Source organism: Malaclemys terrapin, chromosome 12 (genome assembly GCF_027887155.1).
Source record: "Malaclemys terrapin pileata isolate rMalTer1 chromosome 12, rMalTer1.hap1, whole genome shotgun sequence".
Classification (NCBI taxonomy): domain Eukaryota; kingdom Metazoa; phylum Chordata; order Testudines; family Emydidae; genus Malaclemys; species Malaclemys terrapin.
Window position 1 is genome coordinate 7,599,785 of NC_071516.1, and position 27,485 is coordinate 7,627,269.

The 27,485-nt window shown below is 43.2% G+C and overlaps 1 protein-coding gene across 1 annotated transcript in view; it reads right to left on the reverse strand.

Moving 5' to 3' along the window:
- Nucleotides 1-4,077: 4,077 nt before the first annotated feature.
- The window catches only part of NTSR1 (neurotensin receptor 1), a 102,399-nt gene continuing 78,991 nt past the window's right edge, over nucleotides 4,078-27,485 (reverse strand). Inside the window, exons 3-4 of the mRNA XM_054044923.1 lie at nucleotides 15,978-16,068; nucleotides 4,078-6,295 (exon numbers count right to left, since the gene is read on the reverse strand). Coding sequence (XP_053900898.1) covers nucleotides 6,046-6,295; nucleotides 15,978-16,068 — 341 coding nt within the window. The 3' untranslated portion in view covers nucleotides 4,078-6,045. The remainder of the gene's footprint in view (nucleotides 6,296-15,977; nucleotides 16,069-27,485) is intronic.

A 27,485-nucleotide genomic window follows, 5' to 3' on the forward strand; every position in this document is an offset into this window, starting at 1 on the left:
TTGGGGTCTGAAATTATGTTCCAAACTGGAACCTCCCCTTGTTTCCAGACATCAGGATTTGGCCAGCTGAAAAAAATTTGGGCTAAAATTGCAAATCAGGACTTTTGCTTTAGGCCCATCTCTGTTTTAGAATGCAGGAACAAAGGTTTGTGAACCAGAAAAACGTTTGGGCAAGTTCACAAAATCTTTTATCTCTTCAAGGTTAGTCCGTCCCTACTAAGAATCCATAAAGGTTTGTCCCAATGTCTTTGTTTTCGGTTGAGGTCTTTCCTATTTTCATGCCAAATCAAAGATAAACCTATCAGCTGCTCAGAATTACAAGGATATCTGGGTATATCTCACTTAATCATTTTTAGGGTGACCAGATGTCTCGATTTTATAGGGACAGTCCCGATTTTTGGGTCTTTTTCTTACATAAGCTCCTATTACCCCCCACCCCCTGTCCTGATTTTTCACATTTGCCGTCTGGTCACCCTAATCATTTTCCTGTCTTGGGCACAGGTGTACCTCAGTCCCTCCTATTCTCTGCGTGTGGCACATAATAGTCTAGTGTTCTGTGGGCTGTATTATTTTGGTCTAATTTCAGCTGTTGGGGTTAGTGTGCAGGTGCCAGCTGGTGTTGGTGGCCTGTAGTATACAGGAGGTCAGACAAGAAGACCTGGTGGTCCCATCTGGCTTTAAACTCTATGATGCTATAACAATATTCTCAGTGCTGCTGTAACCCACTAGAGAAAAACTAGGACAAACATCTCAGGTAAGACTGATTTTCATGTCGTACTTTTATTCTCCCTACCGATTGAAGAATGGATAATCAAGCACGTTTCGGCAGGTTGGTATTTATCAGGAATATTAATGACATTTAACATCTCAAGAATGATTTGGTGCAGGGTCGGAGTTTCAAATGCATCTGAGTTAGGATGATAGGTCCCACTGAAAGTCGACTGGACTTATTCTCCTAACTTCCCTAGGCGCTTTTGAAACCCCACCCTTAAACTGTGCAGCTCCTGTTAGAGGTGTGGTTAAAACAATACTGAGGCCACTCCCAGGATCAGAAATATGGGCTCTTGTCCACTAGGCTCAGAGTTCAGTGTATGAGGTTGTGATTCATCTTCCCTCTACTCAAACAATGTAATAGGGAGGGCAGGTTTTAGATCTGCAGGCTGAGTTTGGTGAGACTCTGCAGGGAATATGGCCACAGCCAGTGTGCACAGTACTTGTTGTTGTTCAAGTTATTTCTGCAGAGCTCTTAATCAGCTGGAAGCAGCTTCTAAGCCATGATGCTGGCATGGCTGCAACACATCCTGCTACTGTATTATCTCTGCTTATCCCTGGGGTAAGGCCCAGCTGCAGACCTGGTGACATTCTGTCTACCGACACTGTCTGTTAACGTCAATGGGAGTTCGATAGTAGCTACATTTCCATGTTCTGTGCTGATTGCTGAAATTACAGAATTATTTTTGTCTGTGTTAATTTTTTTCTAAGCATTCAAGGCGAAAAGACCGATCAACTACAGGGATAGAATTCTAGTCCATGAAACGATACAGATAGTCAAACAGTAAAAAGAAGAACAGGAGTACTTGTGGCACCTTAGAGACTAACAAATTTATTAGAGCATAAGCTTTCGTGGACTACAGCCCACTTCTTCGGATGCATCCGAATTTGTTAGTCTCTAAGGTGCCACAAGTACTCCTGTTCTTCTTTTTGCGGATACAGACTAACACGGCTGTTACTCTGAAACTAGTCAAACAGTAGGAATCCTGCTTGGATCCTGACCTGCAACTTCTTCAGCCAGGCCTCTTTTATGGGAGCAAATAATATCTTACTGCCAGTTATTTCTGGGTGCAATTTAGGCCCTTTAGACATTAAATTACCTGCTTTGGTAGCATAAGTGATTTAAATTGTTCAGGCAGCCAGAATTATTTGCAACTTGAAGGCCCAGTTAGGCTGAAAATTTGGTTCATTAGGTTCTTTTCTGATCTGAAACAGACAGGTATTCATTACTGTGAGACTTGAAAATACTGTTACATAATCCAACAGGGCAACAGGTTGCTTATCACTTTGGCTTATAACCATCTATAACACCTTCTACTGATGTCTAACACATACTGCTCATGTCTGTAACATGCTTATAATATCTGTTGATTATTCATAAACCATTTATAAATGAAACCTTTATTTAAAGTGAAACCACCCTACCTTTTGGTTTTTCTAGGTAAATTTAATAAGTTATGTTTCTAACTAGATAGAAGCCCACTGTATGCAAAATAAAGATGCTCATTAAAGAGTAATTTTTGCACTGCTTCTGGGATTACCATGGGAATTAAATAAAAAACAAACCAACCACAAAACAGAGCAGAGCTCACATTTTGGCAGAGTCAAATGAAACTAAACCCACAAAAATTTCCATTCTAAACTTAGAACCCTTGATTTTCAAGTGGATTTGTATAGCGATAATTCAATAGCCTTTTGATAGCTATGATTTGCAGCTGCACATGCATGAACTCTGTCACCTAAACCTTATGGGACCTAATCCACAGGACACTAATCCTGTACTAGAAAAATTCACTGGTGGTCAGAGTATTGGCAACTGACTTTTATCAATCAGGTGGGAAGTTTAACTGGGAAAAGGAGACTAATTTGCACTGTAAATTAAAACGGTAAGCCTCTTTCATTTAACAATTAATATTGTAACCAGCTGGCTAGTATATCTATGTATCACTCTGCAGAGTCAGAGCTGTTCAGCTGTGTGTCATAGCCCCTGCACTGCTATGAGCTACTGGAGATTCTATTTTATTTCAGAGGATAGGGGATTATGCTTTTGAAGCAGAAGGACATAAATTCTGTCCTCACTGCCAGAGGAAATTCTGAGTGGCCATGGTGTGCCAGCATAGCAGCAACTGTTACCATCAAGAAATAATAGTTCCTAGGTGACACTGGTTCAAGAATTAACCTTGCTTGGCATACCAGACACTCAGTCTTCCTTTTTCTACAATATGTGACCCACTCATTTTTTAGAACAAATCTGCAATTTACTTCCTTCTTATAGCCCATTCAAATCAACACAATTATTCTAAGCACCACTTACTGACGATCAAAACTTTGCACTGATTTCCCAAAGACTTAACTTTGTCTGACTGGAATTATTGGTCTGCTGGTCAGGTTTCTGATATAACCATTTGCCCAGGAGACATGATAGCAACACCTGGCAATGTAAGTGAATTTGACTATGTGCAGGTGGGCCTGGACACTATTGTGTTAACTTGTGCATAGATATATACTAGAATATGATGTGGCTGATCACAAGAGCTTGGCACACGTTGCACAAACCCTTGTGCTGGTTCCATTTCACTCAGCTCACCAGTGTAATAGCAGAGGTACTTCTTTAGCTTATTATGTGGGGCCTGTGTTTTTGGTGTATTTTCTTGCATTAGATCGGGGTCGGCAACGTTCGGCACACGGCTCACCAGGGTAAGCACCCTGGCGGGCCGGGCCAGTTTTATTTACCTGCTGACGCGGCAGGTTCGGCCGATCGCGGCCCCCACTGGCCGCGATTCGCCACCCCAGGACAATGGGGGCAGCGAGAAGCCGCGGCCAGCACATCGCTCGCCTGCGCCGCTTCTCGCCGCCCCCATTGGCCCGGGACGGCGAACCGCGCGGCCAGTGGGGGCCGCGATTGGCCAAACCTGCCGCGTCAGCAGGTAAATAAAACTGGCCCGGCCTGCCAGGGTGCTTACCCTGGTGAGCCGTGTGCCGAACGTTGCCGACCCCTGCATTAGATGGTTGGCTGGTAGAGATGGGAGCATTAACTCAAACCCTAAAGCTACACAGCCATTCGGATAAAAGGTTTGCAAATCCAAACCTAGGGTTAGATCTGATCCAAGTCCCACTTTTCATCCGGCCATAGCTTTGGTTTGCTGCCTGCCTGCAGCCATGGTTGAATACAGATTAGCTCCTCCCAGCTGGGCTGAACTCTTGTATTAAGCACTCATTTAACAAAGAGGATTTATGCCACATAAAGGTTTGTATGTACGCACCTTCTGTTGGAACATGACTGACTGTGGTGTCCAGCTACCAACTTCTCCCCTATTCAGGGCCCCTTAATAACTCACCATCAACAGGTAATTACAACATTCCCCTCCTGGGGACCCATTTATTGAGTCCTTACATACTGGACTTCCTGGTTCCAACATCAATTCAGTCACACTCTGCTAGTCAGGGTCACTCGTAGGAGCTAAGCCCCATTCTCCCAGGCTTTACTTGACTGAACCTCAGCCCCCTGGTTCTGGCTTCCAGGCCCAAACCCTTCTCTCAGTCAGGGCCCCTAGCAGGAGCCTCTGGAATACTGCCTCTCCTCTCTGTCACAGCTCCCTTAGTTTCAGAGTCTTCCTTGCAGAAACCTTTCACTCGCTGCCATTCCCTCCACTCCTCTTTCTACTTCATTGCGCCCTCTTGCTGCTCTTTATAGGGCAGTCACCCTTATCTCTCCCAGGAGTGGCTCATTCTGTAATCAGGGTTGGCTAGCTCCAGCCCAGAAGAGGCAAACCATCCTATTACACAGCCTATTCAGACCCAACAGTTCTGTCTGCTGCCCCTGTAGTCTGTCAAGAAGGGGCCTGGTTTTGGAACTGGGAATCCTGAATTTAAATCATCTTGTTTTCTGTTAATTCTTCAGGTGTGTTGTCTGCGGCTAGAGATTGGTAAAGACACCAGTTAAAAAATGATAGGAAATACAGATCATTAGGTCACAGAAAAAGAAAATTGCACTAGAGTCTAGGACTCTAAAGCCCTGGCTGGGATGATTTAGTCGGGAATTGGTCCTGCTTTGAGCAGGGAGTTGGACTAGATGACCTCCTGAGGTCCCTTCCAACCCTGATATTCTATGATTCCTTTGTGGCCCTTGTACCTTGGACTTGAGCTTGCCCTTTGGGATATCCGCAAACTCTCTAATAAAACACTTGCAAATTGAGAAAAACTGGAATAAGAATGGCTAAGAAATCAATTATCTGTGCCCTGCAGAATTCATGCAGGTTGCTCTATGCCTCTCCTTCATCCATTAGCAGCCCTCGCTCATCATGGTCCAGGCATATGCTCATCTCTTGATATGTCTCAACTAACTTTTTACCTTTTTTCAGTGGTAAAAATGGGATTTGGTTATGAAGCAAATGTAAGATTGCCCTCTTATTTGTTTTTAACAATAAGATTTGCCTCAATTTAAGCATTCTAAACTTTGTCATTATTATTATTATTATGTATTATTTTATGTATTTGTGTGATGAGCTTGCTGAAAGGATCCAAGAGGTATCGAGGCCCCATTGTGCTAGGCACTACACACACCCCTAACAAAAAGATGATCCTTGCCCCCTAAGAGCACTGAACAGTGTTTTCCAAGGTGCCATCCTAATATAGGTAAGGCATTATCGTTATTTTATTATTTAATTTAGGGACACTAAATTGGCTCTCCTGGACACCCTGGTCTAATTAATCAGAATGAGTTCTATAAATAACCACCTTGCTCCCTGAGTGCTATATTCCCCATTGATTCCATTATTTCCATTTCTCTTTCTTTTATCACCTCTTGGATTACTACTCCCCCCCCTCAAAAAATATCCCTGTTCACTCAAAACTGCCTTGCTCCTCATTAAAGTCTCAGCTCAGTGCCACCAAGAGAAACAATGTTGAGCTCTTCAACTTTAGCACGGCATCTCTGCACGGAGAAAAGGACGAAGCACGATATGAGTTGCCTAAGCTTGACATTTATAGGCTGAAGAAGTGCTATGGCTTTCCAGATAACACTGCATCGGAATCTATGCCATACCGAAGTTACAAAATGCGTAGACATTATTCACAAGAGGCAAGGCTGATGCTTTAAAATAACCCCAAAGTTACTGGCAGAACGAAGCCTATTTGTTCCAACAAAAATGAGACTGCTAAACACATTCGTGTTATGGTGAATTTAGAGACCATGCATTAAGGTCCCAGAGGTCTCTCTCACGTCCTAAATCCATGTTGAAACACATTCTCCCTTCCTTTGGCTTCACTTGGGGCTCAGTATGTCGTTTCCCTAGTGACTTGGCTGGAAAACGTATGGTTGCTAGAGATGCTGTTGGACTTCCTGGTGAAGCTGGGTCTCTTTTTCTTCTTTCTCCATGGCAGGCACAGGAACATGAGCGTGGAGAGGAAGATCTGGCGGAAGTTTGCGGATACCAGGTTGTAGAGGATGGGGTTGATGGCAGAACTGACGTAGAAGAGGACATTTGTCAACATGTAGAAGTAGTGGTAGAAATTATAAAGGAACCTGATGGAATAGAACAAGAAGAGAGTGGAAATATGAGTGGGGGAGGAGAGTATGAATAACTTACAATTGCAGGGTTGGAGAAAATGGAAGCCAGATTTTCAGGGGATTGCCATACTAGATATCAAATGTGGTCCATCTAGTCCAGGGATCAGCAACCTTTGGCACGCGGCCCACCAGGGTAAGCCCCCTGGCGGGCTGGGCCGGTTTGTTTACTTGCCGTGTCCGCAGGTTCGGCCGATCGTGGCTCCCACTGGCTGCGGTTCGCCGTCCCAGGCCAATGGGGGCTGCGAGAAGCGGTGCGGGCCAAGGGATGTGCTGGCTGCCGCTTCCCTGGGACAGCGAACCGTGGGTGTTTCCATGAGTGGTTTTTTTTAGGGGTGGGGCAGGAGGAGAGGGGGAGAGTTTTCAAAAAAATGTTTATGGAAAATATTTAGTGTGTTCTCTCCACCACTGTTAAAACAAAGTTCTACATAAGGATCCTGATTCAAAGCCCATCAAAGTCAACAGAATGATTCCTATTGACTTCAATGGACTTTGGACGTGGTTCTTGGGAACAACTTTGCTATCTGATGAGGAGCTTGTATCACTGTAATAACATATCTAGAGCTGATCAATATTTTTTGCACAATTTGTTTTTCATTTTTTTTAAAATGGCCTTTTTCTGAAAATTAACCTTTTTGCTGAAAAATTGACAGATTTTTTTTTTATTTTTTCCTCAGCATTTCTCATCAATATCTTTTTTAACAAGTGATTTGCAAAATCATTCTTGAAAAATTTCATTGACCAAACCCCCACTTTTCAGCAAGTCAAAATTTTCGATGATGATTTTGAAATTACTTTTGATAAACATGTCAGTAAGGAATATCATGAGAAATTTCACAAAAACCAGAAGATGAGTCCATTTCAAACCTGAAATGTCAGACACTTTAGTTTGCAGTTGTAGCCCTGTCAGTCCCAGAGTAGGAAAGACAAGGTAATATCTTTTGATGGAGTAACTTCTGTTTGTGCAACAAACAAGCTTTCCTGCTGCACAGACCTGAAGAAGAGGTCTGTGCAGCTTGAAAGCTTGTTACTTTCACCAACAGACGTTGGTTCCTTAAAAGATATTACCTCACCAAACTTTTTAGTGAAATTATCAACCTGTTTTTCAACCAGGTCTAACTAAAACCCATACAGGAGTTCCACCTGTTCCTATTTTAGTCAACTTCAAAACTTCCATTGCTTATAGGTATGTAGGAACCAGACTATGGCCAGGAACTCATCAACTTGATAACAAAAGGATGGTTTTTAGTGTGATGTGCAAACACCGCAAGGGTAGAAGGCACAGGAATCTCTACAGACTGAAGAACTGTGTATAAGATACTGCAACTGCCTTCTCTAATTGCTTATGAGAGTTGTCATAGGTATATGCCAAGCTTTGTAAAGTCAGGACAGTTATTTTTAGTGGTGTGGGAGGTTGTGCGTCAACATGATAGCATGAATCCTGATTATAGGGTTTTGCTCTGTGCAAAAGGTTTTTAAGGGTTAAGACACACAGACCTTCAGAGAAAATCGCAATCTATTGCAGAACCCACATCAGTGTCTCTGATTTAATGGATACAAAGTGCTAGGATATGGCGACAGCTGAAAGCAGCCAGAGGTGCACTTGTTTGGGAAAGTGCACATCTTCCAGACTGAAAGAGCTTGTCACTTAGCCCCTCATGGTGTCAATAATTATAAAGAAAATGTGAAATTCTAGTAGCTTGCAGTGCAGGTGCCCATTATTCTTGCCAAAGGAAGTACTGTGAAAGTAAGTATCCTTTCAAGCAGTTCCTTTCTAAATGTTCTTAAAGATCAACAAATGTTAACTTTGGTCTAGTCAGTCCTCTTAACACACTTTAACAGTTTCTTTACTGTGGTTTATCCCTACAGAAATGTACAAGATTTCTGACGCATACACACAGAAAATCTTCACTGATTCCTGTTCACTGAGGACACAATTTTCAAGTGACTGGCGATTTTAGGTGCCTTAACTTTTGATTGCCCAACCTGAGACATCGAAAAGGGACCTGCCTCAAGGCAGGCACTCACAAACAAGTCTCTTCTGGAAAAATCTTGGTCTCTAAAATCACAAATGCTGTCTGGGGTCATACTTTATATTGATTCCCTTTATAAAGAGGTTAATAAATGATTAATAGATGTTTTAACAAATGGATAATCAATGGTTGTAGATTGCCATAGAGTCCAGCAGGTCAATAGGTTGCTTATAACCATCTATAACACTTTCTACTGATGTGCTTATAACCATCTCTAACAAATACTACTCATGTCTATAACTTGCTTATTACGTCTATTAATCATTTATTAACCATTTATAAACAGCAATTTAATATGAAGTGAGAGTCTCTGCCTTGTTTTTCATTTGTTTCTGTAAATATTAACTGGAAAAGGACCCTGGTTCATCTCAGACTAGGTTCCTCTTTAGAGCTGGTTTCAGGCTGCTCCAGGGAAAAGGATGGATGTATTTAGACAAGCACCAGTCGATCATTCCCACAATAAACTGAATATCAAGATCATCTGAATTAAAGGCACAGCCATCGTGCTGGGCAGATGCCACCAGGGTGCAAGCCAGGTTAGAAGAATGGGTGGGATGGCTGGGTGATGCGTTCTGACAGAGTGGAGTGATTCTTGTGGAGCAGGGGAATAATCTGACGAGAGACAGCATTTTCAGTAGGAAGGGTGCAACTGCTGGACTAAAATCCCTGGATTACTATTTGTGAGTGGGTAGAATTCATAGGCATAAATGGCTACGTTACACTACGAGTGAGGGGTGTGATTCCCTTGCTCGTGTACCCATGATTGCACTAGCTCAGTGACAGCTAGCATGAGCAGCGCCGTATTATTGCCTAGGCCGACAAGGCCTAGGCCCAGGGCGGCAAATTTGCAAGGACGGAAGCTCCCCTCTGCGCCCCGCCCCGCTGCTCCAGCTCACCTCCGCCTCCTCTGCAAGCGTGCCGCCGCGTCCTGTTTCTCTCCCCTCACAGCGCTTGCGCCGCGAAACAGCTGCTTCGCGGGGCAGGGAGGGAGGGGGGAGGAGGGTGAACGCCACGCACTGGGGGAAGAGGTGGGGCCAGGGGCGGGGATTTGGGGAAGGGATCCAATAGGGGAAGGGAGGGGGCGGAGTTGGGGCAGGGACTTTGGGGATGGGGTTGGAATGTGGGCAGGAAAGGGGCAGAGTCAGGGCGGGGCCAGGGCGGCAATTATTTCCCAGCCTCGGGGCGGCAAAATTATTAATCCACCACTGAGCGTGAGTATAAATAGCAGTGTAGCTACAGTCACATGGGTAGCCGCAGCGGAGCGAATACATACCTACTGGGTTCAGAAAGGTTTGTACTCAGCATGGCTCAGTCATAGAATCATAGAATATCAGGGTTGGAAGGGACCTCAGGAGGTCATCTGGTCCAACCCCCTGCTCAAAGCAGGACCAATCCCCAACTAAATCATCCCAGCCAGGGCTTTGTCAAGCCTGACCTTAAAAACCTCTAAGGAAGGAGATTCCACCACCTCCCTAGGTAACCCATTCCAGTGCTCCTCGTGAAAAAGTTTTTCCTAATATCCAACCTAAACCTCCCCCACTGCAACTTGAGACCATTGCTCCTTGTTCTGTCATCTGCTACTACTGAGAACAGTCTAGTTCCATCCTCTTTGGAACCCCCTTTCAGGTAGTTGAAAGCAGCTATCAAATCCCCCTTCATTCTTCTCATCTGCAGACTAAACAATCCCAGTTCCCTCAGTCTCTCCTCATAAGTCATGTGCTCCAGCCACCTAATCATTTTTGTTGCCCTCCGCTGGACTCTTTCTAATTTTTCCACATCCTTCTTGTAGTGTGGGGCCCAAAACTGGACACGGTACTCCAAATGAGGCCTCACCAATGTCGCATAGAGGAGAATGATCACGTCCCTCGATCTGCTGGCAATGCCCCTACTTATACAGCCCAAAATGCCGTTAGCCTTCTTGGCAGCAAGGGCACACTGTTGTTTCATATCCAGCTTCTCATCCACTGTAACCCCTAGCTCCTTTTCTGCAGAATTGCTGCCTAGCCACTCTGTCCATAGTCTGTAGCAGTGAATGGGATTCTTCCGTCCTACGTGCAGGACTCTGCACTTGTCCTTGTTGAACCTCATCAGATTTCTTTTGGCCCAATCCTCTAATTTGTCTAGGTCCCTCTGTATCCAATCCCTACCCTCCAGCGTATCTACCACTCCTCCCAGTTTAGTGTCAGTCATGCCTCTGCTGCCACAGCCAGTGCTACCACAGCGACACTGCTATTTATACTCATGCTAGCTCTCATCGAGGTAGCGCGAGTACGTGTACATGAGCAGGGGAACCAAACCCTTAGCTCATAGTGTAGATGTAGTCTAGGTAGTAGGGGACTCATTTGCAGAGGTGCAGAATGCTCCACAGCTCCACTGATCTTAATGGACGCTCAGCATCCTTGAAAATCAGACCTTGTGCTCTTCTACTTGCTCACAGATGAAGGATAAATAGACCTGTGATTGTGATGTCTTACTAACCCCAACACACAAACCTTAAACACTGTGTGTTAAGCATTGGTGGCCCGTTCCAATCCTTACAAATACATCGTTGGTCTGTAGCTATGAGGTATTAATTCAAAGGAACAAGATTTCTCTTGTTCAGACATGGGCATATTTGTGGATGAGCTTACGTCAAACCACCGTAAGCAATTAATTAACCAGCAATATTGATAGCTTGCCGTTCATAATATAGCTGTAAGTTCTGGACTTTCTTAAAATTAATCATGGCTTTTAAAAATATTAATATGCAAATGGTACACATCAATCTGTGTTAACTGCTGACAAAGTTGTCTATTGCTTTTGCTCAGAGCAAATGTTATTGTTACATAACTGCTTGCTGCTTTAAGTGCTTTTCTTATAGTAAAGTAAACAAGAAATAACGGTTTGCTCCAATGCATGCCTAGGAGTCTATTTTCACTATTAAATGTAAAATCCGGTTGTTACCATGGCAGGATATACAATTTGTTTCGGTGGACTGCTCTACTGGAAATCACTGTTTCTTGTGCTTGGAATTTATGAAATTTTAATAATCACTTAGTTTGGCTGCATTTTAGCATTGTAGAAGTGTCCTCCGCTCCCCTCGTCTCCCATTCACGGCAGGAAACAGAACTCTTTTCAGAGAACAGAGGATGTAACATTGGAAAAGAACTACCTGAGTAATGATTAGATTCTTCGCTGAACCCATCTCCTGCCATCTTCGCCTCAAGGAATCTGGGGCTAGATTTTCAGAAAGTTTAGGTGCACAATTGCATGTGCAAAATGTATGCTCTATTATTTACCTGATTTGTACGTGCAGTTGCCATGACTATGCAAAAAATTGGATAGTTGCATGAGCCTATAGCTAATAGGATGTATTTGCATGTGTTATTTTCATCTTTTATGTGAGCAATGTCAATACATGTGCATACAAACTAGGTGTGCAGTTACAAGTATCAGAGTAACAGCCGTGTTAGTCTGTATCCGCAAAAAGAAGAACAGGAGTACTTGTGGCACCTTAGAGAGTAACAAATTTATTAGAGCATAAGCTTTCGTGGACTACAGCCCACTTCTTCGGATGCATATAGAATGGAACATATAATGAGGAGATATATATACACACATACAGAGAGCATAAACAGGTGGGAGTTGTCTTACCAACTCTGAGAGGCCAATTAATTAAGAGAAAAAAAACTTTTGAAGTGATAATCAAGCTAGCCGAGTACAGACAGTGTGATAAGAAGTGTGAGAGTACTTACAAGGGGAGATAGAGTCAACGTTTGTAATGGCTCAGATGGACTACAAGCTATCAGGAACAGTATCCCTGATAATGTCACAGCTAACCTGGTGGCTGAACTTTGTGATTTTGTCCTCACCCACAACTATTTCACATTTGGGGACAATATATACCTTCAAGTCAGCGGCACTGCTATGGGTACCCGCATGGCCCCACAATATGCCAACATTTTTATGGCTGACTTAGAACAACGCTTCCTTAGCTCTCGTCCCCTAACGCCCCTACTCTACTTGCGCTACATTGATGACATCTTCATCATCTGGACCCATGGAAAAGAAGCCCTTGAGGAATTTCACCATGATTTTAATAATTTCCATCCCACCATCAACCTCAGCCTAGATCAATCCACACAAGCGGTCCATTTCCTGGACACTACTGTGCTAATAAGCAATGGTCACATCAATACCACCCTATACCGGAAACCTACTGACCGCTACACTTACCTACATGCCTCCAGCTTCCATCCAGGACACACCACACGATCCATTGTCTACAGCCAAGCTCTAAGATATAACCGCATTTGCTCCAATCCCTCGGATAGAGACAAGCACCTACAAGATCTCTATCAAGCATTCTTAAAACTACAATACCCACCTGCTGAAGTGAAAAAACAGATTGACAGAGCCAGACGAGTACCCAGAAGTCACCTCCTACAAGACAGGCCCAACAAAGAAAATAACAGAACACCACTAGCTGTCACCTTCAGCCCCCAACTAAAACCTCTCCAGCGCATCATCAGAGATCTACAACCTATCCTGAAAGATGATCCTTTACTCTCACAGATCTTGGGAGACAGACCTGTCCTCGCTTACAGACAACCCCCCAACCGAAAGCAAATACTCACCAGCAACCACACATCACTGAACAAAACCACTAACCCAGGAACCTATCCTTGTAACAAACCCCGATGCCAACTCTGTCCACATATCTATTCAAGTGACATCATCATAGGACCTAATCACATCAGCCATACCATCAGGGGCTCGTTCACCTGCACATCTACCAATGTGATATATGCCATCATGTGCCAGCAATGCCCCTCTGCCATGTACATTGGCCAAACCGGACAGTCTCTCCGCAAAAGAATTAATGGACACAAATCTGACATCAGGAATCAAAATACTCAAAAACCAGTGGGAGAACACTTTAACCTGTCTGGTCATTCAGTGACAGACCTGCGGGTGGCTATATTACAACAGAAAAACTTCAAAAACAGACTCCAAAGAGAGACTGCAGAGCTAGAATTGATATGCAAACTAGACACAATCAACTCCGGTTTGAATAAGGACTGGGAATGGCTGAGCCATTACAAACGTTGACTCTATCTCCCCTTGTAAGTACTCTCACACTTCTTATCAAATTGTCTGTACTGGGCTAGCTTGATTATCACTTCAAAAGTTTTTTTTCTCTTAATTAATTGGCCTCTCAGAGTTGGTAAGACAACTCCCACCTGTTTATGCTCTCTGTATGTGTGTATATATATCTCCTCATTATATGTTCCATTCTATATGCATCCGAAGAAGTGGGCTGTAGTCCACGAAAGCTTATGCTCTAATAAATTTGTTAGTCTCTAAGGTGCCACAAGTACTCCTGTTCTTCTTTTTGCAGTTACAAGTATAATTGCCCACTTAAACTGTCTGAAAATCCCTGCAAATGGATGATAATCCCTATATGTTAATTCTGGCCTTTCATTGCTAAAATTAGCAAATAACCTACTCCACTCTTTTCATAGACTCATAGATTTTAAGGCTAGAAGGGACCATCTTGATCATCTACTCTGACCTCCTGCATACTGCAGGCCACAGAACCTCACCCACCCACTCCTGAAGTAGGCACATAACCTTTTGCTAAGTTACCGAAGTCCTCAAATAATGATTTACAGACTTCAAGTTACAGCGAATCCACCACTTACTCTCATTCAAACCAGCAAATGATTTGTGCCCCACAGTGAAGAGGAAGGCGAAAAACCCCTAGGATTTCTTCCAATCTGACATGGGGGAAAATTCCTTCCCAACACCAAATATGGCGATCAGCTAGACCCTGAGCATGTGGGCGAGACCCAGCAGCCGGACACCTGGGAAAGAATTATTTATAGTAACTCTGAGCCCTCCCCTCTAGTGTCCCATCTCCAGCTATTTGCTAATAGCAGTCACGGATTGCCTACAATGGCCTGTGACCCATCTCATCAAAACACCCCCTCCATAAACTTATCAAGCTCAGTCTTAAAACAAGTAATGTTTTTTGTGTCCTTTACTTCTCTTGGAAGGCTGTTACAGAACTTTACTCCTCTAATGTCAAGCCTAAATTTATCGATGACCAATTTATATCCATTTGTTCTTGTGCCAACATTGGCCCTTAAATAACTATTCTCCCTTCCGGGGTGTTTATCCCTCTGAGGTATTTTTAGAGAGCTATCCTATCTTCCCATAGCCTTCATTTTGTTAAGCCTAACAGATAAGCTCATTGAGTCTCCTCTCATAAGGTAAGTTTTCTATTCCTCTAATCATCTTTAGTAGCCTTTCTCTGCACCTGTTGCAGTTTCAATTAATCTTTCTTAAACATGGGAAACCAGAATTGCACACAGTATTCCAGATGAGGTTTCTTCTTGTATAATGGTAATAACACTTCCTTATCTCTTCTGGAAATACCTCACCTGATGCATCCGAGGACTGCATTAGCCTTTTTCACAGCTGCATCACATTGCCAGCTCATAGTCATGCTGTAATTGACTAATACACCCAGGTCTTTCCTCTCCTCTGTCACTTCTAAATTCTTGTTGTTAGTCCCTAAGTAAGTGACCTTGAATTTTGCACTATTAAATTTCATCCCATTTCTATTACTTCAGTTTCCAAGGTCATCCAAATCTTCTTGTATGATATTCCAGTCCTCCTCCGTATTGCAATACCTTCCAATTTTGTGTCATCCGCAAATTTTATTTGCATACTCCCACTTTTTTGTGTCAGCTTCATTAATGGAAATGTTAAATAAGATTGGTCCCAAGACCATTCCTTGAGGAAGTCCACCAGTAACCTCCCGCCTGCCTGACATTTGACCTTTCAGTATGACCCGTTGTAGTCTCCCCTTTAACCAGTTCCTTATTCACCTTTCAATTGTCATACTAGTCTCCATCTTCTCCAGTTTAACTAATAATTTCCCATGTGGAACAGTGTCATGCGTTACTGAAATCCAAGTAGATTAGATCTACTGCATTTCCTTTATTTAGAAAATCTTCTCAAAGAAAGAGATCAGGTTGGTCTGGCATTATCTACCTTTTCTAAAACCAAGATGCATTTGTATGTTGAAATGATGCAACTATTTTTCTGTCTGTGGATTCTCTCCTATCACCTGGAAAATTTAGCTTTTTGGAACTAAGTTGTGTTTTGACATGAGCTGCTCCACCTTACAGCTAATGTCTCTGCGTCTTAGATAGATACCAACCAAGGATTTCTTAGGGACTGGCAGAGGTGAAAATTGGTCACTGTACTAGTAGCAGGTGGTAATTTTGTGATTGCCAACATGAGATAATCGGATGCTATTTGAATGCAAGGTAATGTTTTCCATCACATACATCTTTGGCATCCAGCTTTTAAAACCTGTTATAAAAAAATCAAGCCGAAGACAATTTTGAGACCTTCTTAAGTTCATATTTGCCCTGTAAAACTTCAGGGCCAGATTCTGATCTCCTTATTAAATATCACTAGACCCCCTATTGACCTCAAAGGTGCTAGTAGTTGAATAACATGGTACTCAGTGGAAGGAAGGGGAGCACAGTCTGGCCCTTAGACTTCTGCAGTGGCAAGGTACAATTGCATTCTACTTCAAAATAATGACTCACTCTGTCCAGTGATCTGCTGGAACATAGCAAAACATGAGACGCCGTACATGATAAGGAAGCCAGCAGACCACAAAAGCAATCACAACAGCACCTGCAAGATACAAACATTTCCATTATTTTTTCCTGGAAATAAAAAAAGCGATCAGTTTTTGTGCATGTTTAACACTGTTTTCTTTTAAAAGCACCAGAATGGTCCTATGCGCCATTGTGCTAATCAATAACAGCCCCAGAGGGATAACCGTCGCTTTTATCTTTATGGTAGAACAAGGGTAATGGAAATTGGTTACAATCCATGGGGGAGTAGCAGGGTATAAATAGAAGAAAAGAAGTCTAATGCATGAAAAGGCAGGAAAGGACACCTCACTTTGTCTAGTTCAGACTCTGCATCAAGCAAAATCTGTCTTCACATTGATTGTATTTATATTTTATCTAACAGAAATAACCATAGCACTTTTTCCATCCAGTGGCACATAGAATAAGGAATACTATGACCTCAGTAGTTCAGAGCACATACCTGTGTCCCATGTGTATAAAGCCATTGAATTACCAGGAGTCCCATTGTGTTACTGATCATCAAATGATTTCTAAGGATGATTTAGCTCTTTGGGGCAGGATTCATCTTTTTGTTCTGGTAGGACAGCACCTAGGGGTCCTGGTGCATGACTGGTGGTGCATGGCCACAATCCAAATAATGCATAATACTACTACTAATAAAAATCAATAATCAGGTGTATCTACCAATGGTAATGTTTTATTCCCAAGGGACACCTTTTCAGCAGGAGTTTGCAACACACCAGTCACCACACGCTCCATTAGATTTGTCGAAGTAGAAACTTTGACCGTTCTGCTGGAAACCTTGTGACATGAATGCGGTGGCATATCTGGAGTCTTTTTCTGATGAGCACAGAAGTCCATTTTAAAATGGGATCCTTCAATATGATATTGTAGCAGGAATAAAAATGTTATTCCAGATCCACTTATTGACTGAGGGAGTTCTATGGGTGTGGCCCTAACAGCATCCCAGTGCCAGAGGCTCATTGGTAGGCATTTCCAGCTGGCCTGACCAGTTCAGTGTACCCCAGTTCATTAATGTCATAAATTGTATCTGATGTGTCATATAAGTTATCATTGGAAAACTAATCACACTGATCATTAATATTCTTGCATGGTGTATGTACTGTAAATGCCCAGGGGCCAGTACAAAGGAAGGAAGGAAATGTGAAACTAAAACATGTTTATCAGACAAGTCTGGGGAGTGGGGAAACAGGTTTCTCCCAGACAAAGGACAAGCCTGTGCCTCCAGCCAGCCATCATCAGAGTCGATTAGCAATCACATGGCAAGTGGCCATTTATTTGCATCCGAGAGGGCAGGAACAGATCAATTTACATTTTAGCAAACACCAGCATGGAATAAACCAGCACAGAACTTCCTTCCCCACCCCACTCCACGTCTCCTTCCTGGCAGCTGGAATGACCTTTATTTGGGGTTGGGGGGAACCTTCGGAAGAATTTATTTCAAAGGGTCACTGAACTATACAAGAGAGAGACAAAGAACCCCAAGTTATCGTTCACCTTGTGGAAGGTCCTAATTGAGACACAGTCAGCCAGGCTGGACAAAGAGTGCTTGGTGAGAGAAACCATAGTAAACAAAGGCTGTACCTTGCTAGATTAAGTTTTAGATTTTGATGCATGTTCTTCACTTTTATTTGCTTGTAACTACCCCACCTTTATTTCTTTTACTTGGCATCACTTAACCTATGTCCTGTTGTTAATAAACTTGCTTTGTTTTAATCTAAACTAATCCAGTGCTGTATTTGAACTGAAGTGATTATTAATCCAGTTAATGAGGCAAGCTGCTGGGTATTGACTCTTTAAAAAGCAAACAAACCTTATTATTGCTCTGAATGGCTCAGGAACGGGCTGGACATTGCAGTTTGGGGGAAATTTGGGCCTGGAGGTGGGTTGGAGTCACTTGGCTAGTAGTAACCATTGCTGGTAGATACCAAAGTGGGGCTAGGGCTGCTGGAATAAGAGCGCTGAGTCAGAGCTGCTTAACACACAAACACTCAGTGCTCACTTATTTGCTGGCTGTCAGCGTCTAGGCTGTGAGCCACAGCAGCAGAACATTTAAGGCACCCAGAGTCACGGGGCAGGCAGGGACACAACCCCTCGCTGGTCTGGATCGCACCCAGAATGCGACAATAGTATATTGCATTTGTCTGATATTCAAGAAAATGCCTCTAGCTCAGAGGGAAATCCCAGTGTGGAGTTTAGAACCTCTCTAGCAACATCTCTACTTAGAAGAATGAAAGTATGTGTGAAAAGCCAAGGGCTCTCTACAATCAGAATGTGTTTCATTATATGGTGAGCTAGGGATAATTCCCAGATAAACCAAAAAAACTTCCATCAAGAGACACAATTAAGGCTAGTTTCAGAGTAACAGCCGTGTTAGTCTGTATCCGCAAAAAGAAGAACAGGAGTACTTGTGGCACCTTAGAGACTAACAAATTTATTAGAGCATAAGCTTTCGTGGACTACAGCCCACTTCTTCGGATGCATCAAATTACTTTAAAAAAAAAACAAGTTTAATAGAATTTTAGGGCCTAGGCCTCCCCTCACTTTAACTGAATTACCCTTGATTTACACTGGTAAGTGGGGAGTAGAATCATGTCCTTGGAAGTTTTCCAAAATAAAGCAATCAGACCCTCCTGAAATTCATGAAAATTGCAATTCAGATTCCACCAGTAGCCCTGACTGTGTTCCCCAAACCAATTAAAAATGCTTCCATTTAGACCTGAGCCAAACCCCACTGAAATCAATGGGAGTCTTTCAATTGACTTTGCTGGGGTTTGAATCAAGCCCTTTATCACGCCTGAATTATTTCTTGACATCAACCCAGGGCCTTGGTAGCTAGGTATTTTGTTTTGCGAGGCACAGAGCTATGGCTATCAGTCAGTCAGAATCATGGACGATAAAGCCTAGTTGGTGGGTGCCTTTGTTAATCTAGATTTTTTTAAAATCAGGGAATCAAGGGAAAGGTTCTTTTCTTACAATGCATATTTCCAGCACTGTAAGAAATGACAGGCGTCTGGCAGAATCCCAGTAGGAAACCTCAGTCAAAACAGCACAAAATAACAGCCATGGAGACAAATCAGAGATAAATATAACCATCATATTGCTTTTCATCCCAAATGTGCTTTACAGATGGTAAGGGCCAAATTGTTCCTGGCCTTTATGTGGGCTCCTATGGAGATGGGAGACAGGAAAGAGCCCTTTGAGGCCTACATAACAGCCAGCTGCAATTTGTAGCCGCCGTATTCAGGGAGGCACCCCTTTTCCCTGGATGTGAACAGTGCCCCAAAGAGTGGGAACTTGTCTCCAACCCTTCCCTCTTCACCAACAGGGCTGGTGCACAGAGGGACTATGCTGTGCTTCATGAGGGGGCATAGCCGCAGGCATGTTCCTCCTAGAGAATGGAGCGCTTGAGGAGGATTCTGAATACAGATTAATCCTCCAGAAGTTCCCCCACACTATGGGCCTATACCGAGAGGCCCCATTGGTCCTTCAGTAACTAACTGTCCTCATGTTCCTGCGGAGCAAGCAAGAAAGCGATCGTATCTCCATTTTGTGGGTGGATACAATGAGGCAAGAATGACTTGCCCAAAGCCACCCAGGGAGTCGGCGTCCGAGCTGGTATCAGAACCCAAGAGCACCTGGCTCCCAGCCCTGTACTCGGAGCATTGTACCATGCTCAGTGCCAGCTGTAACAGGACTGTACTGGGAAGGAGTAGGGGAGAGAAGCATCGCCAGAAGGGGAGGTCAGGCCATGGCATCCTTGTGTGAGGCTCTCACGCCGCCTGTTCTGTTGGCTGTGCCTATGGACAGCCATGTCAGCAAATGGACAGTCTAAGGAAACAGAGGAAAGTTCATACAGTGTAAACTGAGTTAGACAAGCCCAAGAGCCCCCGTGTAAGATGAGACTGAAAAGTTGAGAGTTCAGACATTAGCCAGAACTTTGTTCCACTGGGTTTGAGCCATAGGCGCCGACTTCCCCTCTAGCCAGGGTGTGTGTGTGTGTGTGCTCGGCCTCCCTGCTCCACCCCAGGTCCCGCACCCACTCCTATCCTTCCCCCAAGTCCCTGCCCTGCTCCGCCTCCCTCCCCCCCGGTGCGCACCCTGTCCCCGCTGCTTCCCCTCCCTCCCGGAGCTTCCTACACACCGTGAAACAGCTGAGAGGCGCTGGGGGGCGGGGGAGCTTGGTTGCTGGTGTTAATTTTTCTCTGTGGGTGCTCCAGACCTATGACTATGATCTGGCATCAAGGCCCAGAGGAGATGATGTGCGTTGGTTGGTTGGGGGCATCTGATTTTCTTAATTAAAAGTTCAGCACTGAGGCTGCCTGGAAGAGGGGTACATTTGCAGAGGCTAGCTGTATTCCCCTGGGGTATTTGAAGATCTTTCACAGATGCTGCAAAAGCCATTAATTTTGATAAGATTTTTGGGAAAGGTAGGGGGTATGTTCCTGAGAGAAAGCTAGAGGATCTGTTATTGCTCTTTCAGCTGAATGAATTCATTATTTCAATGTGATTATTTTTTGGCTGCTGTGTGGTCACTGTTTGCAATTGTAGCTCTAATTCACTGTTAGGGCACCTAGAGCTTTATGATTTAAATCTAAAGAAATAATAACATTAATACATCCAATGAGGGCCTGATCCTGTCATTTACTTTGGTGGCTGCAGACGCAGACCTCAAATGAGATGAGATGAGGGAGAAGTGGAGCACTCTAGCATCTTTTTTAAAACCATCGTCACAGTCTTCAAGAGGGTGTGAAGTCATTTCTTCACAGTGGGAGGCAACAGGTGTCAGTTCCTCTCAGCCACCCTGCCTGGGAACATTGCAGGACACACAAGAAAAGGATGTTTGAATAGCTGCAAAGTTTGGCGTGACACTGATAACTCCCAGGGAATTCACAGGAGGACTGAGACACCATCTTCAACTCATTTTGTGATGAGTTTAAAAAAAAAAAAATCCAGTAGACATGGACAGTTTTGTGAGTGAAAAGCAACGCACATCAGGCAGACTTGCTTCTCCTGTAGAGCTGGGGCTATTTCCCTCAGCTGTGCCTTTTCCTTTATTTAGCAAAACTCACTAAAGCATGAATCACAGTTACTGCTACGCTGCTTCAAGTTTCCCAGTCATTCTGGATGGTAGCATTCGGCCAGCAGCAGCTGTACGGGACCAGCTGTATTGTGGACTGCCCTTTGCAGAGCAGAGAGAGAATTAGAGTACAAACGTCCTCAAGGCTCATAACAAGAGCAAAGTGTCTGGATTCTGGTGTAGCAGACTGGAAATTTTGTGACGGCTCCTCTGAATTAAAAACAATGGAGCATTTTTATTGCATATGAAAATAAATGATTTGCTCGTTTATGTATCCTCTGTGCTATTCATTTTGATATTAAATTCAATGTATTTATGCTGCCCTCATGTATACTAACACTATATAACAGCATTGTAGACGCTGTCAGGAAGAAAACAGAAGTTTTGTAAAGGGCCTCCAAAAGGTGTTACTTGTATGTACGCACATTTTTACATACACACACACTTTTCAGGTGCTAACAACTGCTTTAAAAATGGTCCCCAATAGATTCTTTTGGAGCAAAGTTCAACACTTGTGCACGCCCTGGTTTTAGCCTTATTAAAAGACTCTTATGGTTTGATTTTAAATCCCAGATATGCAGCATCTCAAAAATTGTTTTTCTACTGTGCTATTTCTGATGTGTGGCATTGTGCATCTCAGCTTTGAAGACCCTGCCCTGTATTTGTCACCCTTAGTACTTGTGTTTCAACTTTATTATCAACTGGATCAAGAATACACATGGTAGCAAGCCAGCCCATCTCCATCCACTCCCTGGGGTCCAATCCCAAATAGGGGCACGTGTCAATTTTCATCTAAAAAACATTGAGTAAAAAACCTCCCCTTTTATCTCATTCTCTTTCAAAAACCTAATGCCCCTTCTCTTTCATCACGTCTTGGTGAGCGAGGTGCTTACCAGGGAAAAGAGCTGGGTTGTCAAAGGAATGCTGGATAAAGTAGATATTTAAACAATTTCTATTGGATCCCAGAAACAGTTACACACAATCTTTTGGGTTCAGTCAGGGATTTCTTCTTGAGGAGGCAGAGACTGTTGATTACATGTCGCAGTTCAGCTTGGGTGAGCCCCCAACGTGTTGTGTTCTCAAAGAAAAATAGATGCGGATGAGAGAGTTCATTTAATCTCACAGCAGAGTAACACGTGCTAGAGCAGGGCACACGGGGTGACAGTGCCCTGGGGACTGACTCAGCAGGAAACATTACCTTCTGCACCATGGTGTAGATCTAAAGCCCATTAAAGTTATTGAGCATCCTTCCACCAACTTCTGTGGGCTTTGGATCGGACCCACCATTAAATCAGTCTGTGGGTGACCCGCAGGAATGGTGTTCATGGGCCTGGAAATGGATTTTTCTCTCTCTGTCGTTTTTGTGTTTTTAAAGATGGTTTGTTCTTTATTCCCCAAATTGCTATTTCCTTATTGAAAGTGACTGGGCCCATTATCTCTGCCCCTGAAGCAAAAGTGCGCTTAACGAGTCACACCGACACGATGAATGCCCATTTATCACATCGAAAAAACCACCGGTCTTGTTCCCAGTGAACTCAAGGGCTGCTTTTAAATTGAGTTTAATAGGGGCAGGATCGGGCTTATAAAATGCTGCTATTTCCACATATGAAAAAAATAGGATTCAACATCTGTAAGCAGAACCATGGTGAAGCAGACTGGGGAGAACACAGACACAATCCCCTAGGAACAGATAAAGCCTGTGTTTGGCTTTTTATTTTCTTTCTACCCCATTTCTACATCTAACTTATTATTGAAAATCAGTTCAGCCCTTAAATTATTGCATCCGGGCTTTTCTATTCTTATTTAAACTAATTACAGCTTTATTTTTCTATCTGTTTAAAATGAATTACAAGAGTTCAATGCTGCTGCTGCAATATTAGCTTTTAGCCATATTTTGCCTCTAATACTTTGGCTTATTTTTTAAAATTAAATCTGCAATTTTGAAAGCGACCTCAGGGGGATTTAGATGGCGATTTCCTATTAAAATTAATTGTACCCAAATCCCTTAGGCAGTTTTAAAAACCACAGTCTAAAAGTTTATTAAACCTCTTAAGCAAACTATGAGATGAACACATAAAGCACTCATATAAATCTGCATTTGACAGTAAGACTGAAGGTCTAGGAGAGTATTGTCTGAGAAATATTCAGTGGATGAATGCATACCAAATGTAGCAAACCTTTGGTCTGCGTTGTGAAATCTAAACTGTTTTAAGACACAGTTATACATTCTATTCTTCATAAGAATTTTAACTTTGTAGTAGGGATGCAAACATATACAGTACTAACTCACGAATCCTACTAGGCAGAGCAAAGACAAAACAAATGTTTAGAGGAAGAAAGCAGCAGATAAACGAACGAACGAACGAACGAATGAACAAAAGAACGGTTTGTTTATTGTGCAGGAAGCCCTGCAGAGGAAGCTATGAATTTTGATGGATTTTTTTTTTATTTTGCAAAAGAAGATTTAAAAGATGCCAGTCTTGATTTTCTCAATAACATGTTAAACTAGATATGAAGATAGCTTAGGGAGATAATTGAATTAGATTACACATAGTATTTTATCTTAGCCTGTGTTTATCCTGCAGTGGCTGGGAGATGGTTTTTTCCATGTCTAACTTCTATGAGTACTCACATTGTGTTAGTATAAACATGTGGTCTCTAGAAGGGTACTGACCGACATGCAATGGCCTCCATTCTCAGTCCGTGTGCTGAGTGCAGGAATTACAGAGGAAGGAGGCACTTTAAACCGCCTTTGTGCTCCCTGTATTCTGGGGCCATTTGGGAGCGTATGTGGCTCCCAGCACTAGTTAAAACAGCCTCAGGGCTGTTCTAACTGATTTTCTGCCCCTGAGGTTCACTATGGGTCCTGGGAAGCAGCAAATTGTTGGAGAGGAGCATGTTTTGGCTGCAGCTCCTCCATAACTCACCCTGCCACTCTCAGCTCAGTTTGCCCCCACACTTTCTGCATTGGAGGACACGACTCTACAACCTGCTTGTGTCAGGGGTATTCCCTGGGGCTTGTTTCTGCCTGTTGACTGGCCCTTTGTGCCACCAGAGTGGTATAGAGAGGCCTTAATGGACTAGCGATCCTGCCCCTAGAATTTTGTTTATCACTCTCCGTTGCTGCTAATACCTTTGCAAGAGCTTGGTGCTAGTTTTCTTTACTGATTCTGTTCAGCTGATGGTGGCAAACCCTGAGGATTTTCTCCTGAAGTTTTTGAGCGACGCTGAAATGAATGTGGCTGGTGGACAGTTGAGCAAAGGCAGAAGCACTTTGGCTACACAGCCATTTTCCCCAGCCTTATCTGAACTAAACATCTCAGCTTTTGGAGGGTCAGCCCATCCGTAGTCATCCATCTCCAACACCTCTTAAGGAATGTGTACTCTGGTATGCAATGCCATCTCAGACTATGTAATGGATTTGCTTTAATGCTGATTTCTGGAGAGGCAGCTTTTATGTGTACCCGTTTTATATTCTCATTTAGTTGATGCCTATGGAAAGTGTGTGTTACAGGTCCCCTGCTGTGCCGATCCACATGGGATATGAGTTGTTACAGCCCCCAGCTACAGAGCAACTATGCTTTCAGTTCTGGAGGTCCCCAGTGTGTCAGCCAAGATGGTGGTCCTCCATTATCCATTATCTGTGTGGCTGTGGCCCATCACCCCAGATGTTGCTGCATTTCAGTGGGGAAATGGTCACTATACATATGCAGCTTATAAAATAAATAATAATAACAGTTAATAATAATTAATAACCAGCACTCATTGTGACATGGCGGCCCATTGGTGGTTCACTACTCTGTGTGAGCAACTTTTGTCAGGCCTAACATACTTAGTACACCTAATACTCTGTTGTCATGATATATACCCAGAAGGTGGCATGTAATATATCACTGGAATACTAATAACTCACTGATCATTAATATTCTCATGTGAGGTGTGTACAAGGTGTGCACAAAGAATTGTGGCTAGGTGCTAGAATTATATCCTTAAAATGTGTTTTGGCAAGCAATGCATAAGCACAGTTTGCCTTAGACAAAGGAGTGTGTATTTGCTTGTCTGACCAGCCTGGTCATCAGGCAGAGACAAGGTACATTTACATAAAAGGTAAACAAAGTCATTGAACTAGCAGGGTGGGAGAACAGCCCTATCTTTATAGATAGGGGACTGAACCTAACGATAAACAAGTGAATCAACTACTTGTATATAATATTACAAAGTGTATCGGGTAAGCTCTTTTATGAAAGCCTGTGACACACTGGTGGTTTATATCATTGTGAAATGTCTGTATTAACACTGTTTGAGGAATTATGGCTTTTCATTGACATCATGCTTTAACATTGGTGACCAAACACAGGGAGAAACAGGAGGGAAGGCAGCTAATTACCTGTCTCCAGTGTAAATGAAGCAGAGTGGAACCAAAACAGAAGACGCTCCATTTACATACAAATCAGCCAGGGGATGGAGACTGCATCCCCAGGAAGCCTTCCTGCCTCTTGAAGCAGGGTCAATGAACTTTGGGAAGACAACATGGTGTCTACACCCGCAGCTCTTTACTTGGGCTCTGAACAGGGACCAGATTGTGACCTCAGAGTCGCCGTCTGGGTTCTGCCCTGCTCCTGGGGCAACATAACAGTACGCTGCCCCTTAGCATGCTGGATACTAAGGTTACCCTGCTCAGCCCGCTATGCCTATGAATTCCACACCCTGGACACCAGGCTGTATGTTTGCCCTTTTGTGGCATGCTGGTGAATAATTACCTGATCGTGCTGTTTTACCACTGACTTCACTGGGTGAAGGATCAAGCCCTAAACGCTCAAATAGACTCTCTCAAGGGGCACTTCACCCCACGTTTGAAAATATTTTCTCATTTGTAACCATCCACTCGGAGACTTGGAACTGAGATCTGATCATTTTTTATTGTGTCACATGTCTACTCGCTACCTGGTTATTGTGGCGTTGATAATGTTAGGAAGTCTGACCCGGTGTCCCTGGTTTGTTTTAAAGGGACAGGAGCATTTGCTGCATTTCCCACCCACCCCCTAATCTGGCTGCTCCCAACCTGCATGTCTAGTATCCAATGCAGGGCAGATTTTGTCTGTGTTCACTGGCATGTTTTAAATATCAGGTATTAAAATACCAGTTGTTCTTGTTTTAAAGCATATATTACCTATGTGCATCAGTCTGTATGTAAGTACTTTTCAAATATTGAAAATATTGAAAATACTCATGAATGAATTAAAAAAGCAGGCACCGAATGGTGAAATGTGAGAATTATTTGGCTTGTTGCCTGACTAAATTGGCTAAATATATTTGGAAACAATTAATGTTAATTTTTCTTTAAATGCTTGCTCTCAAAGAAAACCTGCACAATACCTTCAAAAGACAATCCTGTGAACTTAAACTCATAATGCTGTTAGACACCAAAACTCATGGACTCAACAGCGACACTGGTTTCATGGCTCATTCTAACAATTTGTAACACACACCTGCCTGCTAACCCCAATGACCCACTTCAAACTCCTTTTGTGTCGCTGTCTAACCTTTATTGCCCACTCCATTTCAAGTGGCCTCTACAACTTGTGTTACCCCTTATGCTTAACAATCTGTCCCAACTTGTATTTAGCTCACACACTCTGATTTCCTTCCCAAGCCCCAAAGAAGAGCTCTGTGTAGCTTGAAATCTTGTACCTTTCACCAACAGAAGTTGGTCCAATAAAGATATTACCCCACCTACTTTGTCTCTTTTCATGGTTTCTGTATGAGAAGAGCAAATAATCAGCAGACAACAGATGGCAAGTTTTTACATATATGCATAAAAGACTCAAGTCTTAGAAGACAGTAAGCCCTGGATTCATAAACCACTTCACTGTTGGCAGACAGTGGATTTGTTTAGGCAAAAGGTTACTACAGAACAAAGTCAAAGGAGCAGAACGCCAGGAAACACAGCTGCACAGAAGTTTCACACTTCTTGGGACATCATTCAGTAGTAAAGAGGTTAAGCTCAGCACTATTTAATAATTAACATTAATCATAATTAATAATCAGAGAACTGGAAGGAAAATGTGGAGAGGGGGAGGCAAAACTCTGCATTCTATTCAAGGAGATTTAGAGTGATCATGCTGACACGCAGAGGAAATTACCCAGAACTGTCCTCATAAGATACTGGAAAGAAGCCAGCTCTTTGAGCTCTTTGAATTTTGATTCTCACGCCCACAACGGCAGCTGGGTAGGAACCCACCCATTTAATGGATTGCCAGTCTGGTCTACATAACGGCCCAACTCAGACATTCTTTGGCTCTGAACTTCCTCATTAAACTAAAAGTAAATGTAGCCAAGAAAGGATGCAAAAG